We start from the raw sequence: 16162 nt of genomic DNA on the forward strand, positions 1-16162 counted from the left end.
CACCGCCCTTTTGGGGCGAAAAACGGTGAAAGCTAATGATCGAAACCAGAGGGCAGCACAGGATTTGATCGTGTGGGGATTATCGAATATATTTCACCACTTTATCTATAGTTATTGTTTTATTATCACAGAAAAAGGAGCGGGTTTCCACGTGCGCTCTAGAATTGGTCACAAAGTCTTCTCTCCGATTTTAAACCGTTTGAAAAACATTTTATGACGTAATCGTCTTTTCGTTCGAGGTAAGTACAGTAATGTGCACGCGGGGTAACACAGTTTGCCCCGTGGTGAACGCATCGCGCGCCACGCACCTGGTGATCGATGGCCAGACTTCGTCCCGGGTCCGCCCCAATCGCATGATCCTACCCGTGAGCAATCTCTCAACTCATCTCTGTCTCTGCTTTATGCTCCGTCCATGTATTCTTTCGTCCATGGTTCAACCAGTTATTACTGTTGATATCTGATCCGATTTTAAAGACATATTTATTTCGATTGTATATCAAACAATAGAATCAATAAAAATCGTGGATATGTCAAATTGTGTACAAATACTGTATAACATTTCTCGTGCTTATGCAACGAAAGCAAAGAACAAGCCTTTTACTGATGGTGTCAAATACGATAGAATAACCTACTATCCTAGGTAAGTGAAGTTATGTTGAGATTTTTGCGGTTATTTTTATTGTATGTTATTTAATGTCCATAATTGTAGACATGCCGACCTCAAAGATCCACCAATTGAACCGTCAAAATTATTTATGGTGCAGAGAGTTAAACCTTTCAAAGGTAACCCACGTTGGGACAAACGCATCTTGGAAATATTTGGACTACATGAGAAAGTGAGTCTGGAAATGATTAATTACCTTGAGTTATGTATGTGTTTAACTAATCAAGAATTATTGCAGAATAATGATATTACCATTGTCAAAAATATTCCGGAAGTAAATGCTTTACTTTGGAAAATTAAACATCTTATTAAGATTACTCCAATACAATTTCCAAATGGATTGCCAAAGGATGAAAACTCAAAGACTTGTTACCTCCACGAGAATGGGGATCTAATAGTAACGCAAAAAATAGATCCTAAACGCATCCAAGCAACAGAAGAATTCCAGCAAAATCCAAAAAGATTAGATCGAGAAACAGTTTGTAGAGATCTACGACTTAAATGGCTCAACCCATTTTAAATATAAGGAAGTAATTGATATTTTAGTAGGAATAAATCATATTTAAGACTCGTGTTGATTTTTTCCTATCTTTCTCTTCTGAGGGTAGGGATAAAGTTATTAAGGTTTCAAAATGATATTCTATTAAACTGTTTGAACAAAGAATATATTTTATTTGTATAGTATATTTAACCATAGGACTATTTTACAAACTACCAACAGTAATGGTAAAATTGAAATTAAATCTTCAAATTTCATGGCTGTATTTCAGTCGATCAGAGTTCGAGGAAAGTTCGTGCCGCGTTGGGTCAGTCGTGCGGACCTAGTGAAGTACGATGGCATGAAACTAACTTGATCGATCGTAATGAAATTTTTCATTTTGGTGCGAGTATGTTCGATGAGCAAACAAAGATTTTAGTATTTTCAAAATGTATTTCTAGGCCGTGTTGGGGTCGCCAAAAGAATACTCTCCACGGATTTATTAAAGCCCTCTATGGCCAAGAGCATAATGCTCGGGCGTGCCGAAATTGTGCACTCTGTCTAATTGTTCTCATTAGATAACAATAAAATCACTTACTTCGAAGACACTTTCAAAAAGACTAGAATGTTTACCTACGTTTCTCGTTACTCTAGTTTTGCACTTTCAGCGTTCTACCTTCTAAGAAAAACAACGTTTTTTAATGGTGTATAATTTTCGAGTTGAATTCAGAAAACTTCGATAACGAGCACATCATGGAAGTCCTAGAAATGGAGAGACAGTGATTTTAATAACGTTCATCGACCCAACATTTCGCTTGTATATCGTTAACGTTTCATGTAGAACTAGATCTTCTGCGGCTTCTAAGTTTCCAAAACCTTCTATCTCTGGACGTACGATGTATAGAGATTGTGTTTTGCGCCTTGGATCCTTTCTCTTTCGGCATATATATTCTCAAGAATTTGGTAGCCCGTTCCTCTTGCGATTTGTCACCTGTTTTGCCACTGAGGAAGTTGAAAAGCTTTATGCCACGTCGTCTGATTTTCAATCGATCCAAGAAATTCGTGTCGGACGTACCGATACGATCCATATTTTGTGCATCATCTTCCGATATATCCTCTAGTCCTTTCGATCTTTTCCGAAGTAAATCTAGGGTTCTCTCCCTTCGCTTAATGTTAAGTTCTTGCCGGCTCTCTCGATCTCTGTGCCGCTTGTGTTCAGCCTCCATGGGTTTTTTCAGAACGCTTTCGGACGGACTGCTCGTCTCCTCTATGGCAGGATCCAATCCATCGGAGTCATTTCGAGGGACGCTCTGCAGACTTGGTGACCTGAACCCGTCACTGCTGCCTTCGTCAACTCCGGATAGCTTCCTGTGCAGGTCCAAGATCTTCTTGCGGAACTCTTCGTCCTCCTGGCTCAATTTGGCGAAGACGCGTTCCCTGTCGGCGCTCTCGTGTGCATAGTCGTCGTCTCTTCCAGCCGCCGGCTGAAACCTCTGTCACCACCATCCCACTTGGTGCTTACCGCTTCCAGGAGAATCTTCCTCCTCGGGAAGGGGTTCCAGCCTCCGTCTACCAACGAAACTGCGCAAAGTTGTGACCGTTCCCATGCCGAGCAGCTGATCCATGTTGAGCGTGCAGTCTTCGTCAGATCCTGGATCGCCGTCGTCTTCTGCATTCAGACTAAGGCCGTAGTTCTCCTCCCCGGAGGCACCTGTATTGCCAGTTCCATTGGACGGCGGCTAGGGAAGTCAGGCACAGCTCGGGCTAGTGATTCTTTGCAAAAAAAAAGGGCAAGCAAGGTCATGCAAAGGCGTGCGAAGCTTATAAGCTAGTTGCATTAAGTACTCTTTACCATCATCGAAGGTACGCGTTGCGACATGCTAAACTTGTTTAACGAGATAGGCTGAAGTTGGCTTTTATAATTGGACATTGAAGAACTAATTATCGTATACCAATATTTCCAGTATGATAATCATTGGACGATTTTCTTTTCAGAGGAATCATCTTCTATGCATGCATTGACATGATTTTGAAAAACTTAGGAAACTATCACAGCGTCGATGAAATAACTCATATATGCAAGATTGAAGCCGATATAACTATCACGCGATAATGCTACCCGTGATTTATTCAACCAAGGGATAGGATTGTCGTTTATTGTATTTACTGTGATCTTACTTTACCGTTACCGATAAATTTTATCAGATTAGGCAAAAGTGCGAAATTTCGAAAATTGTCGCAAAAATCATGGATTCTATCGCACGTTGTACCTCCGAGAAAATGCGAATGAATACGAAAGATGGAACCTTACTGGGCTCGTGGTAAAACTCTCGTCATCCGGACCTCCGGATGTGGGAGTACCCCAAATATCGTCACCCGACGTTGCTCCTGATGTGGTACCCTCTTCGTCATTTGGATCGAGGGAGAATTCTGTCCTCTCTGGAGGTACGGGAGGTTGTAGGAGGTAACCTCCGACTCCTTCGCTGAGTTGTTCCAGAAGAACCATCTTACTAACTACGTAACTGCTGGCTTTCATCGTCCACGCTCTTAAGCCGGAAGGTGGAGATTCTAAGTCATGGTGCTCTTCGTCTGCTTGATCATCCAACTCATCGTCCTGATCCAAGCTGCTCATTGTGCCGAACCTACGCAGAGCTCTGCAAGAGCGAGATTCCTTCTCAAAATCTCCCCGCGTATACGTAATAACTATTGTAACGATATTTACAATCTCAAGACAAAGTGACGTAAAATGTTGAATACCTATATGGAGGCTCGCCATCGCAATCCAAATCATCCTCGCTGCCATCTTCCGTATTCCCATCGGCAGGTGTGCAGTTTGGACTATTGCGTCCAGGACTATCTTGTAGACCATTCCGTAGTCTGTGCCTTGTACACAAATCCGGGGTTGGAGGAACGACCGATATTTTGGGAGGCAAAGGTGAGAAGGGGTCTCTTGGGAGCGGTGGTGTGGGGCAACCTGACCTGCAGCAGTAATCTTTATATTTGGTTCGAGCAGAGTATCTTAAGGATTCGCCAATTCCTCTCTGATTTACTTTGAAACCAATTCATTCCGAGAATAGATTCATTATCATTAAATGGGAAAATATAAAGATTATCTTTTCAATCTATCGTTGGAATAAATAAATCATTTGCTCGGAGACGAATTGCCAATCCTAAGTCTTAAGTCGTGTACGTTGCGGGCAAATCGAAGGACTCGCGTATGTCACGTTATAAATGTATTCGTATTCACCTATGACATCTCCTGCAGATATTTATAGACCCCGTGGAACCGTCTTTGGAAGTAACATAACTACCATTTCTCTTATTCGAAAGACTGGTCGATTTAACGGTGCTGAGGCTCGCACTGGATGTCGTGCTGCGTTGTTCCACGTCCGAATTAATGGTCGCTGACTCTTCGTTCAGAGTGTCTTGAATTTGCCTCGATGTATTTTCCCTAGGTGCCCTGGCCGCCAGCTCCTCCGGGGTCCATTCCTCCAGAGGCCCCTCGTAATCCGGTGGTGGAATTTGATGGGAGTTCCGGACCCACTGGGCCAAGTGATTGTTTTCCGGCGTCGAGTTCTTCAGGATGGTCTCCAAGCTCTCTCCGGAGTTTGCCTTTTCTTCATCGGCTTGCCTCGTTTCTCGCGATACCTGTGCAATGACCCTTCAATTGTACTCTGAGATCCGACAATCGTTCCACAATGAACCCAGTAATCAATATTCATTGGTTTTCAGGAATTAAAAAATATTTTGCAGGCCGAACGCCAGGAAACGCGGGGGTACTGAAAAATATCGAAACCATCAACAAAGAGATATCTCCCTGCCGAAGTGGGGATTAATCTAACAAAAATCGACTGGAAACAAATGAAATAAACTGCCAAGAATATACAATCACAGGGAACAGACAGGGGACAGATTAAATAAACTAACAACTATATGTGAATGCAGTCTGGTACACGCTAATGAAAAGTGCATTCGCACCTGTCCATCTATAGCTTACGATCCGTTTCATGTATCCAGTTCACCGAAACTACGAATGGAATTGAAATTTTGTTCCATTTATACAATATCGTTCAATAGATGCATTATCACAAGGGTGGAGAAAGACATAATAGTTACCTGTTGACTCGACGAAGAGTCTCGTACGGTCGTGACGTTACTGCCAGCCGCGACGGGACTTTCCGGTGGACTGTCGAGGTTCGACATGCCCCCATAGCCTGTATTGACATAGATTCTAAAATACAACGAATTAGTACAGTGATCGAGGCCCGTCCAGGAAGACGAAGCGGTACTTACATCTGACGTTGAAGGAGGTTATGCCACACTGCTTTTAATTCAGGACTAGGTGCTCTCAAGACCAGAACTCGACGTCGTGGTCGACCGTGGGGGCTGCAACCACCGCCTCCGCTTCCGGAATCCGCGTTCTCGTTCTCGGAACCGTTTGGCGTAATGGCCACTTGCAGGCGGAATTCCGTGGGTCTCTTTCTGACCGTGAAACAAGCTTCGGCGATGCTCGACAGACGAAGCGGTTCTTCGGTAACAAAGAGCACGCGATCCCTGGAGACTCGGGCGAATACCAGTAGATCCGTCAACAATAGAGCCCACGATGGCTGCAGACGTGCGCGACCTTCAACCTTTGCCAAAGCACCACCAAAGAGCCTGCAACAACGTGTGCCGTTGAGCCTACAAAATTCTCTTGTCAAAGAATCAACGAGATAACCGTCGAATACCTTTTTGGCGGATTGGAAAATGCAAGAAGTCGGAAGAATATAAAGATGCAATGCTAGGTGTCTATTCTGATTAAACATTTTTTTTTTATATAGATTTCAGTCAATTCCCTGTCCACCAAGCACACTATGTTACAGTCACATAACATTGGAGTAGCATAATATATCACGAAAGTTATTTAGAAGATATATTGATATTGTATATAATCGAAGTATTACCGTTCCGTAACATTGTTACAAATCTGTTAGCATTGTAGTTATATAAAAATAATGTAACCATAATGGGAAATAATAATATACATTTTATGTACATGTAACGCGTAAGGTACATTATGGGCTACAAAGCCATATGTCACGGTTGTATCGTTTGTTAGGTAACTGTATTTGGTGGGTGGATTTTTATCCAGTTTATAAAAAAATAGGCAGGAAATAAACGAAAACCTGATACGCGAATTAACGACACCTGCTTACCATTGCCTTCCAGGCATAACTAAGGTAAAAGGTTTACACCGTGCAAAGACCAGTCGCGATTCTACTTCCTGCAAACTGAGAAGTGGTCTTCCGGTGTCGCGCGGTGGTTCCATAACTCCCGCGTTGGCGGTGGCCTCCCGGTATCCCTGAGCCAAGTCCCTTGTCTGTTGACAATTCCTCGGAGCGATCAATCCCAGTAACCTGGTCATCTCTCTGGAAAGTAGGTTCCCTTCTTTTCAATGCAAATCCCTTTACAGACGCCTGTGCACTGTAAGAAATGCAGTGTTGCATTCAGCGGTCTTTGCTTTTATACATTGCAAACGACTCCGTTCATGCTGGCTGAAAGCGATTTGCAGCGTGTAGAAGACGACGTTGCGGAATGTAACGCGCACTCCATACAGTTTGCCTTGGCAAAGGGACGTGTCTTGGCGCACCTATAGTGTTCCAATGGTAGTAGTAAAATTCCGGTGAGGTCGGGTCGACGCTTCTGAGGTACGGCAGGTTCGCAGACCAATTTAGCGAACTGCGAGTTCCTGCGGAGTGCTACGAGAAGACAACAGGCCCGTTGTAGGCCGCTCAAATATCGCCTGTAGGCCGCAGTAATCTTGGGGATCCTGCAGAGATAACTTTCGGCGCCTCCGCCCTCGTCCCTGATATCTTCGGAGATCTTCAGCAGCTCTTCCAAATTTTGGAAGAGAATCATGTGGTCGGTTGCGGACAAGACATCTCGACGCTCCGCCAAGGGAAGGAGGAAAAGAGACTGACCGCTCTTCAGGGTGCTCCAATAACGAGTTTCTCTGACGGACAGTTCCTCGTCAGGAGGCGCGTCGGGTGCTAGGCTCGGGAACACCTGACCAGGTGGACGAGCAAGTCGTTGGTGAACTTTATACAAATTTCACGTTTTTGTTATCGCTAGTCGGTGTTGCGACGATCGAAAAGTTTCGAGATGATAGATAATGCTTTAAAACGTTTAGGGGACTTTTGATATATAACGATTATCCGTGGCCAACGGCATTTGCTCTGGGTGAACCGCCGATCAAGAACGGTCTTCTGAAGGAGGCTAACGGAACACCGTGATAAATGCATAAGGACTTAAAATTAAAGCGATGGTGGAGAAGGAATAAATCAATCATACACGAATTGGATTAGAAACAAAACTTCTTAACAAAAGGAATAAAATACAAGACGTTATCCGTTACCTCGTTTTCGCAACCGAACGCTCGCTGTATCGCGTGCAATCGCGTAAGTACACGTTACTTCGGTGGAGCCGAGAAAATGTACAGAATATCGTAGCTTGCAATAACGACTTGCTTGCAATTATCGCTCCTAACAAAACATACAACTGCAATTACGACGCCGTTATTGAGAACTACGGTACTCGATACAGTAGCTGGTCAAAAAGTAAAATAAGCTCTGGTCAACGCGTAAAACGTGTTACAAATAAACATAAGGTCAAATAACTTAAATTAACACAGTTTTCATTCGACTACGTGCCAGGCACTACGTATACAACTAGGTAACCATACACATATACATAATAATCATGTATACGCGACATTTTCATGCCTGCAAATGGACTGTGACGTAAATCGCCGTTCCGATTAGTACAGATGATCGATGTATCTAAATTCGCATTCTTAGCAGGATGAACTCGTGCTTTTATACCAAGACTCCCGTACCGACCTCGGCGCTGAACGCAACGGTGTGTTGGCTGTTGGATGTCGTCGGTTGAAGAGTGACATTCACAACACTAGGCCTGTGTCCTCCGTGGCCGATACCACCTTTGCGATAAACCTCGAGAATCAGTTGATTAGTTGCTGCTTGAATGAGGCCGAGGATTTCGTCTCGAGGACGTGTCACTATATTGGTCGCATCCACGAAGACAACGTGATCGCCAGGTCTGAGACCGGCTCTTTCTGCCGGGCTTCCAGGATCGACTCGTTCCACCCGTGGAGGTCTTCCCCAGGATAACGAAAAACCCCATGGCACCTGTAAAGTAATTAAGTCCGTAGATTCTTTTATTTTAATTAAAATTCATAATTGTGTCAAAATGAATCTCTGGAAGGTAAGGAACGCGTACCTGCTCAAGAGCACTTTGTCGTATCAATCTTCTAGTGATGGTACATGGCGTTCTACCACCCCGTGCGGTAAATCCAGGATGCAACGGTAAGCCAGTCGAAGGATCTATAGGCTCCAGTTCCAGATGTCTTAGGTAAGTTAGATCATCGCCACCAGACTGAACGTTATCTGGTTCGCCTTCCTTTGATAAGGGTGGCGAGACCGCGCAATCCTGCGAAACTCCGGTATACGGGGTATTCGCGTTTCTTCCCGATCCAGCTTCCAGGGGATGCCATGTCGCCTCCTGGGAACGAAACACCGATTAATCTCGTGAGCGCGTTCTTCACACTGAAGTAAATATATCTGGGCCAACGGTACCAAAATTGGAAAATAGTTATGCTGCCATCTTTTAACAGGTGATTGTAGGTCAGGACCGAGGAACAACGTGACGGGCATGAGGCGCGCGGATATCAGCAGAACGTGAAAATCTTTAGGAGAAGTCCGGCAACGAAGAAGGCCACGCAATAAATCGCAACCACGATCATGTTTAGGTCAGTCTCGATCACAGCGTTCACTCCGATATTTGACGGTCAAGTGCCAAGTGCAAGCGAATCGCGACAAGCTGCTTGCCTCCACGGTAATCCCATTAGCCCTGACCTTAAGCGGAAGACTTACCGATACATAAATTTAACGAATCCACGTGACTCGCCAATTGATCCGATAAATCCGCGACTAGCTTTTTGAAGACCGTTTCGCTTCGAGTCGCTCGTCAACACTTTGACGTTAATTCACCGAAAGAGGATCACGGACTTAAGTTGCAGACGATCTGGCTAAACGGTTCACTTTGTACAACCGTATCAACTACCGATATATCGACGAATCCAAGTTAAAAAAAAGAAAATCGTACATAGCCGTCTATCGAGAAGACTGACTAATCAGTGGAAATGTCCATTTTGAGCAATGTTAATGAAAAACTGTATTTACCTTGTCTTGGGACAGAGGCAGGGGTAGAGTCATACAGCCGAGGAGCTCGCTGCGCCTGCAACACAGGGTGAGCGATTGCACGTAAATTAATTTACTCGACTAGCGTACATACATATGTAAGCATTCGCGCATGTATACGTAAGCGGGCAGAGGCAAAGAGAGACCGAGACTATGCAGCCCCGTAGGCCGTGCGAGGATGAGTAGAGGTGCACGTGGTAGGGGAGGTGCGCGTGCGTCAGAGGAATCGATTCCCCTCCTACCGCAGCAACCCTCCGGTTCCCAGATTTTTTAGACTTTGGCAAAAAACCCACGCTCGGCACTGAAATAGGAGCAAGAAGTCCCCTTTCAAAGTGAAAAAAAAAAAAAAGTAAAAACTAACCGGAAAAGTTCACCAGCCTCTCGGCCCAACAATACGTAGACTAACATTTGGACACAAACACCAAGACATGCTAGTTAACATGTCAAGCCGGAAACGAGCCGCGTCGAATAGAGTTCGATTCTTTCGATTGGATAGCGGTTACGAAATTATTGGAATTCACGCGAGGCTCGAATCCTGACCTGGTGACCCCAGGGAATCGATGTTGCTCGGAATGTGTTATAATTTCAGTGAACTTGCCAACGGGATCACGCACACGATCGTGCACGTAATTGCACCCCCTGTACCAGACACGTAAGCGTTACAGGGTCGAGGATCGATCGATCCCGCGGCTGGTCGCCGATTTTCGGTCTCTAAGGTGTACGGACGAGTTCTCACCTCGCTCGTCGATCCCGGTGCCAGACAGCGATGTCCACGGACGTAGCCTTGCTCGAGCAATTATTGTTGTTGGTAGGACAGGGTAGTACCAAGGTCTCGTTGAAGACGGGGCTTGGGGTGGCCCGGTGAACGGCAGTCCTTTTAACGACCCCCTCGCCGTTCGGGTTCTTCAGGCTTGCCTTCACGTAGGCGTGTACGGGTCCCTCATACGTCCTTTTTAAGTCCTTGCACCGTATTACTGCTCGTTACACACGCGAGGAACAAATTGTTATTACAACCTGTCATGTAACGGCAAAACTTATGCTTTCCCATGGCTTGCGACCGTGATGCTAGGTAATTATTCTATCTCTATGATTATTCTCGCGAAAATTTTCTACTAGCAAGATTACTATTCGTCGTATCTTATACGTGGTGTGCGTGATGCTACAATACGCGTGGAGGCCCTGCTTGGAAATCCCAAAGGCCTATTAGAAATGCAAACAACTGTCCGGCTGATGATGGAGCGTGAAAAAAGAAGGGGGCTTTCTTTCTTAATAATTCGGAATGATTTTGCATTCCCTGGAAATCTCACTTGAAATAACACAATGCGCGGAAACCGGGACGAATAAAGGTATGTATTCCACAAGTCATATACGCAACTGAAGGAAAAAGGAAGGAATACTGGACACGAGCAGGGTCGCGACCGGCCTATCCTGCCTTGTTTACGTGCGCAGGATAGCGCCGTGCTATGAATCAATGCTGTTAGGTCTACTAACCGCAATCGAAATGCCAGCGGAGGGTCGGTGGGTTACTGGAACACGATTTTTCAGGGTGCCTAGTACAAGCTCGGGGAAATAACTGGCGCACGCTTGCGCAGGACGGCCAGGGACGTACCACTCGCGGGCGCATCCTTGACTCGGAAACCGGAGGATCTGACTAAGTGGGTACACTACAATTTGGGGATATTTTGATACAAGAACGAAGCATTTGTCAATGTAAATCACAATTTTCGTGTTATCTGAATTGCTATTAAGTCATTCGCTACTTATCAAATTGAAACGTAATTGCACCCTATCGGAAGGATCGTTATCTGACACGCTAATCTTTTACTTCGTAATAACGGTGATCTTCGTCGACAATTAAGGGTTGTAAAACTTAAATTTCGTGACCAGCAACTGTAATTTTTTGACATTAATACTGAAACGATGTCGCACGTCGAATTAATTTAATTCGGTTAATTAAAATGTTTGTAATGGATGTAAAATCATTTAACTTGTTCGAAAAAGCGAAGTTGCTTTTAGCTTATGTATGCAAATTACAGTGGTTGACGCGAGAATGTCTGAAGGACACTTTTTCGGATTCGCAAAGTTCCTAGAAGTGGGGCCTAGTCGCATACATTTTGTATCTATGCATATTTTCTCCCGATTAATAATTTTTTATATAAGACTACTTAAAGCTAGATAGAGCTAGATAGATAGGTAAAAAAAGCTGCTTATGTTACAGAACGAAACCGGGGAGGTAAATCTTACCTCGCACATGAATATGATCTTTCATTAATGAAACTTCTATCTCGATGGATCCTCGCGTTTGGGACTGGTTGAATTGTGGAAGCGTATTCTCCGGACTGTATTTCAAACATCTTCTGACCGTTGCTACAAGCGGAGCTTCCGGAGTATCCGACACGGATGTGAGAAAGGATTTGGAGCTTTGCAAGTCTTCCGTTAAAAACGACTTCGGGCTTGCGGAGTTCCAAATGCTGGTTTTGTGACAAACATCTTCCTCCTTAGGGCATTCCGAGTTTGCACAGAAAGGCATTTGTGAAATTGCTGGACTTCCGGTTGCCAAGACCTCGTCGAGATCGGTTTCTAGAGTGAATTTTTTTACGTGTAAGTTTACTGCCTCGATTATAGTATCCGCCTCGTCAAGGGTTTTGCTCCTGGGCGGGCTCAGGCTTATCGATCTCTTTTTTATTCGTTTACTCTTGGAAGCTGGTCCTCCGTTAGTCTCTCCCTTTTGATGACGTTTCCTTCGTATCCCTCGTTGTCTCTTCAGGGTAAAATTGTCGTCAAAGTCATTCGTCGGAGATCTAAAGGCCCAAGACATGGGCGAAGGATCCTCGAGCAGCTGACTTGCCGAAGACACCGTGCTGTCGTTGCTTTTGTTTCTCTCTTCCGTGTCTATTTTCTCCTCTTCAACAGTTTCCGCGGAATGATCATCGGTTTCAGTGGGTTGTTCGTTGATTTCACTGGGGCATTCACTGGTCTCGATACCCTTGATGTTCGTTTCCTTGGTCGAGGTACTCGGTAAGTCGGGTTCCGTAGACGTGGCCGTCGATGTTTCTACTATTTTCCGTCGTTCGTCAGGATCTCTCAGTAAGATCTCCGCAACTGATTGTCCGTAATTCGCTTCCTGTTCTCTGAAAAGGAAAATCCCCGCGAAAACTTGTTACCGACATTCTACATTTTAATCGTTAACGTCCAAGAGAAAGGAAAAATCATGGACTTTAAAATTAAATTACCTGGCATGAGACATTCTAAAGATAATGTAAATAACACTTTCTTTTAAAATTTTAGAATTACCTATGCAGAACTTCCGTCACCGTGTTATCCATATTCTCGAAATTGGGCAAGTCGTGGTCTATCCTGAGAAGCGATAGCTTGCCGAGAAGAGGAGTCTGCTGTAAGTCCTTGGCCTTGAACGGGCTACGACCTTGAAGTACTTTGGTGTGGTAAGGCGTCTTACATCGGGCATGGAGTTTTGCGATTTTTGCCAGTTTCGGTACGCAGGGAGATTTGGAGCATTCCGCAGCGTGCTTCATCTTGGCGGTCTCGCAATTTTGAGCGAAGAGCCTCGTTTTTGTCAAGGGCACGGAATCTGCCTCCATAACGTCTTCAGGGCTGCCGGCTAGAGAGATTTGTTGAAAGAAGTCCGACACGTGGGACTGCAGATTAGCGCGTGCTTCGTTAACAATGTTTTGTGGCAGTTCTCCATTGCCCTGGAACGTTTTCGCAGTCCTTATCAGAGTAGGATCCGAAGGAAGAGTCAAGGCCGCCGAGCATTTGGATACTGCCACGGTCGGTAACAAAGTAAATGGTCCTATGTCAGCGTCCACTCGAGGAGTGCTCTGGTAAAAGCTCTCCGACCTTGGAGATTTCTGAACCTCCTGAGACGTCGACTGCCTCTTCAATGACCTCAATGTCGGCTTCGTTACCTGTACGAAACAGCGTTTTATCTTATAAATCTGCCAGGTGTAACATCGAACGAAGATGAGTTCTCCATGTATGGTGCCTGGTTTCAAGAGGAGGACGGTTGATAAAATGAAGATGTAAATCAAACGAATGCCTTTTCATCTTTGGATGTACTTACAAAAGGGCGATAGTTGCCTAAACAGTGAGCGATTTCTAGGGTAGTAACGGGAATGCGGGCCGCATTCATTTATTCCCTGTGAGATTTGCATGACAATTATAAGAAAATGAATTATAAACCAGCTCCTCTGTAGAAAGTTACGGTAATCCGAAACTTACACATCGGAGCGGCTGAGGACTCCGGATTCGAAGCATGTTAATTTCTTGTTCGCAACTGTCATGTAAATTTCTCTGGACTAAAGCAAATGCGGCGTGCATTCCTAATTTGTTCACGGGACTTTCCCACCGTTTAGAAAACGATCGACCTCTTAAAACCAACGGACCAGGAGGGACTTTTTCCTCTTTTATCGCAGTTATACCCTCACAGCTTAAAACAAAAGAGTTTCTTTAAATGGAACCCTCTACACTGAGCGAAAAAATAATTTTCTGCAAAAGAGAAATTCTTGTATTAAATAAATCTTTACTAGCTACTATCGACAAAATAAGATCAAATGATGTTAAAATAAACTGTAAACAATACTCAATTTTCTTTAGCTCAGCTTCATCAAGTCTATTGGACCCATTATTATAATTTCTGTGCATAAATATGTTAGAATGAAAAGTTGATTCAATTGAAAGAGTGAAAGATCTTGAACGAAGTAATAATATTCTTGTATTAAACTAGAATTTAATAGAACTACCAGGATGTCGAATGCTTTTTCTCAAACCTCTCGGCGAATCTCAAACAGTTACCGGGGAATTCGGTCTTGCATCAACTCTAAACGATATTCATTCACCGTCAATAATTTTTTATATCAATTACGAAGTTATTTGAGTTCAATATAATACTCTGTCCAAAACGTGATATAACTTTTCATAAATATTTTCAATACATGAGACCAATTTTGTACATGACATTCTATTTGCAAAATTATTACCACTTGATATTAACCTGCCATCGCTTGGTTTGCAGCACTAGTGACATGTACAACATTAATTTTACTGGAGCCAACAAATTTTGTTAGCAAGAAACGTTTAGATAACCGTAAATAATTAAGCCCGCTTGAAAAGTCAATTTTTCGCTTAATGTAAAAATATATTTTGTATATATGTAATAATGTAATGTATGTAACAATGTAATAATAAATTTTGGTGTTTCAGGTGAAACCAGCTTTTTTTTTCAATTTCATGACGTTGCCCTAGAAGAACGACATTTTTGCAGGGAAAAGGCATGACTTGCCTGAAAATAGGCCCTCAGATCACTTCCGTGACTCCTACATCTTCTTCTGCGCACGTTTTGCCGAGTAGCCGTGTCATTGGTCCCTTGGGTCGCTCTAGACCTCGAAGAACCCGGAGTTGCCGGCGGCGTGTTGGACAGGTCTCGAAAGGGTCTGCGGGAGGCTTTGTTCTGCGTGGGCGGTCCATGGGGGGTCGAGCTGGCCGTAGATAACGATCTTGAAACCGTCCACTTCAGCATCTCTTAAAGGATAGAAAGTCAAGTTGATATGAATCGAACCCCATGTCGAGGTGAAAGTGGTAAGAGTAACAGGTATTGGCTCGACTTTAGGGGTATCGCAACTGGGCGTGTCTGCGTACCGCTTTGTACGTTAATCGCAAGGGTGACTTTTTTAATAGGATGATTACACGTTACGATATTACAGGACTATTGTCAGCATATTGAAGCATTCCCGCTGCGAAGCACGGGAGAGTGAAATAAAGAGCAATACTCGAGATAGCCTGATTACGTGATGCCAGCTTGATGTATATCTTCGATACTATTGATGTTAATACAGCGGAGATTCTTTAGATAAGGGTCCCCGAGGTACATAAAATTGTACATAATCACGTCTTTTCAACCTCGTGGATATTTTATACGTAGTTGTATGCCAACCTTTATTGTTTACGCTATACGTAATACCCAGAGGGACAGAAAGCCCAGGCTCAGTAAATAATACATTATTGGATAGCTATCGGCACATATAAGTGTAAAAGCGACAGGTAAGTACTTCTAGGTTTGAATGTTTTCATTCATCTGCAGGTGAGAACTATGTAATTTTGTCACGTACTGAAAAGATAATAACTGGTGACGCTTCGACGACGGAAGTGGTGGCAGTAAACGACATCCTTCCTGCGAAACGACGTTTGTCTTCTTTTACCGGTAAAAAACGAGTTGAGACGTTCACCTATCGATCTACCACTGGGACATCTGTCAATGGTTTTAATGGGTAAATTGCTTAAGTACTAGCTGTGGGTTTATAAGGAAGGGTCCCACGAGTGGACGGATAATGCTTCCCGTGAAAAACTTTTTAGAGAATGTCCCGTAAAAAATTGAGCACGCGGCGTGGAGTTACTTCGCGAAGAGGAACCGCAACGATGCCGGTAAACCGTGGAACATGGTCGCTATGAGGTTGAGCTTGTTCTTTTAAATTGATATTAAAATATTAATGAATCGCAAATTGAATTGCCTGAGCGGCTAGTACGTGGTTTACTCTGGACGTTCCTCGGAGATAATTGCTCGCCGTGGGACGCTAGACAGGAAGAACTCTCGCTGCGCAAAACCGCACCTGTCGCGGCATACGGGGAACAACCAAACAGGTGAAACTCGTGCACCTGAGCCCATTTTTCCCAAATTAACACTTCCTCGCCGGCCTACCCTCAGTCGAAAGTGGCAATCGTTGTTCGAATTGTTAGTAGGCTTTTAAAGAA

General features: G+C 44.1%; 2 protein-coding genes across 2 annotated transcripts; one reads left to right on the forward strand and one right to left on the reverse strand.

Moving 5' to 3' along the window:
• The first annotated feature begins 350 nt into the window (after window positions 1–350).
• On the forward strand, window positions 351–1234 carry LOC105704526 (39S ribosomal protein L30, mitochondrial). The gene is made up of 3 exons (XM_012414553.2): window positions 351–640; window positions 710–836; window positions 903–1234. Exons 1-3 carry the CDS (start codon window positions 528–530, stop codon window positions 1182–1184), a joined length of 522 nt encoding a protein of 173 aa, XP_012269976.1. The 5' UTR covers window positions 351–527; the 3' UTR covers window positions 1185–1234.
• Window positions 1235–1312: 78 nt separating this feature from the next.
• Window positions 1313–14933, reverse strand: LOC105696840. Its single transcript, XM_023432929.1, has 16 exons — window positions 14697–14933; window positions 12692–13323; window positions 12456–12528; window positions 11642–12398; window positions 10134–10371; window positions 9380–9434; window positions 8418–8699; window positions 8021–8326; window positions 6772–7187; window positions 6338–6550; window positions 5436–5798; window positions 5259–5373; window positions 4390–4790; window positions 3900–4121; window positions 3454–3796; window positions 1313–2881 (listed from the first exon to the last, which is right to left on the reverse strand). Exons 1-16 carry the CDS (start codon window positions 14931–14933, stop codon window positions 2639–2641), a joined length of 4896 nt encoding a protein of 1631 aa, XP_023288697.1. The 3' UTR covers window positions 1313–2638.
• Window positions 14934–16162: the final 1229 nt, after the last annotated feature.

Source organism: Orussus abietinus, unplaced genomic scaffold, assembly GCF_000612105.2.
Source record: "Orussus abietinus isolate OABI.00-Male unplaced genomic scaffold, Oabi_2.0 scaffold506, whole genome shotgun sequence".
Classification (NCBI taxonomy): Eukaryota; Metazoa; Arthropoda; class Insecta; order Hymenoptera; family Orussidae; genus Orussus; species Orussus abietinus.

Excerpts from the sequence above, each read along its gene's own strand:
- LOC105704526 (XM_012414553.2), top strand. The coding sequence starts at position 528 with ATGTCAAATTGTGTACAAATACTGTATAACATTTCTCGTGCTTATGCA. Across the intron at positions 641-709 it reads AGAATAACCTACTATCCTAG|ACATGCCGACCTCAAAGATC; the intron begins GTAAGTGAAGTT and ends CCATAATTGTAG. Across the intron at positions 837-902 it reads TATTTGGACTACATGAGAAA|AATAATGATATTACCATTGT; the intron begins GTGAGTCTGGAA and ends GAATTATTGCAG.
- LOC105696840 (XM_023432929.1), bottom strand. The coding sequence starts at position 14,933 with ATGCTGAAGTGGACGGTTTCAAGATCGTTATCTACGGCCAGCTCGACC. Across the intron at positions 4,122-4,389 it reads ATCTGCAGGAGATGTCATAG|GTCAGGTTGCCCCACACCAC; the intron begins GTGAATACGAAT and ends TTACTGCTGCAG. Across the intron at positions 2,882-3,453 it reads AGAGTTTTACCACGAGCCCA|CCGCCGTCCAATGGAACTGG; the intron begins GTAAGGTTCCAT and ends TGACTTCCCTAG.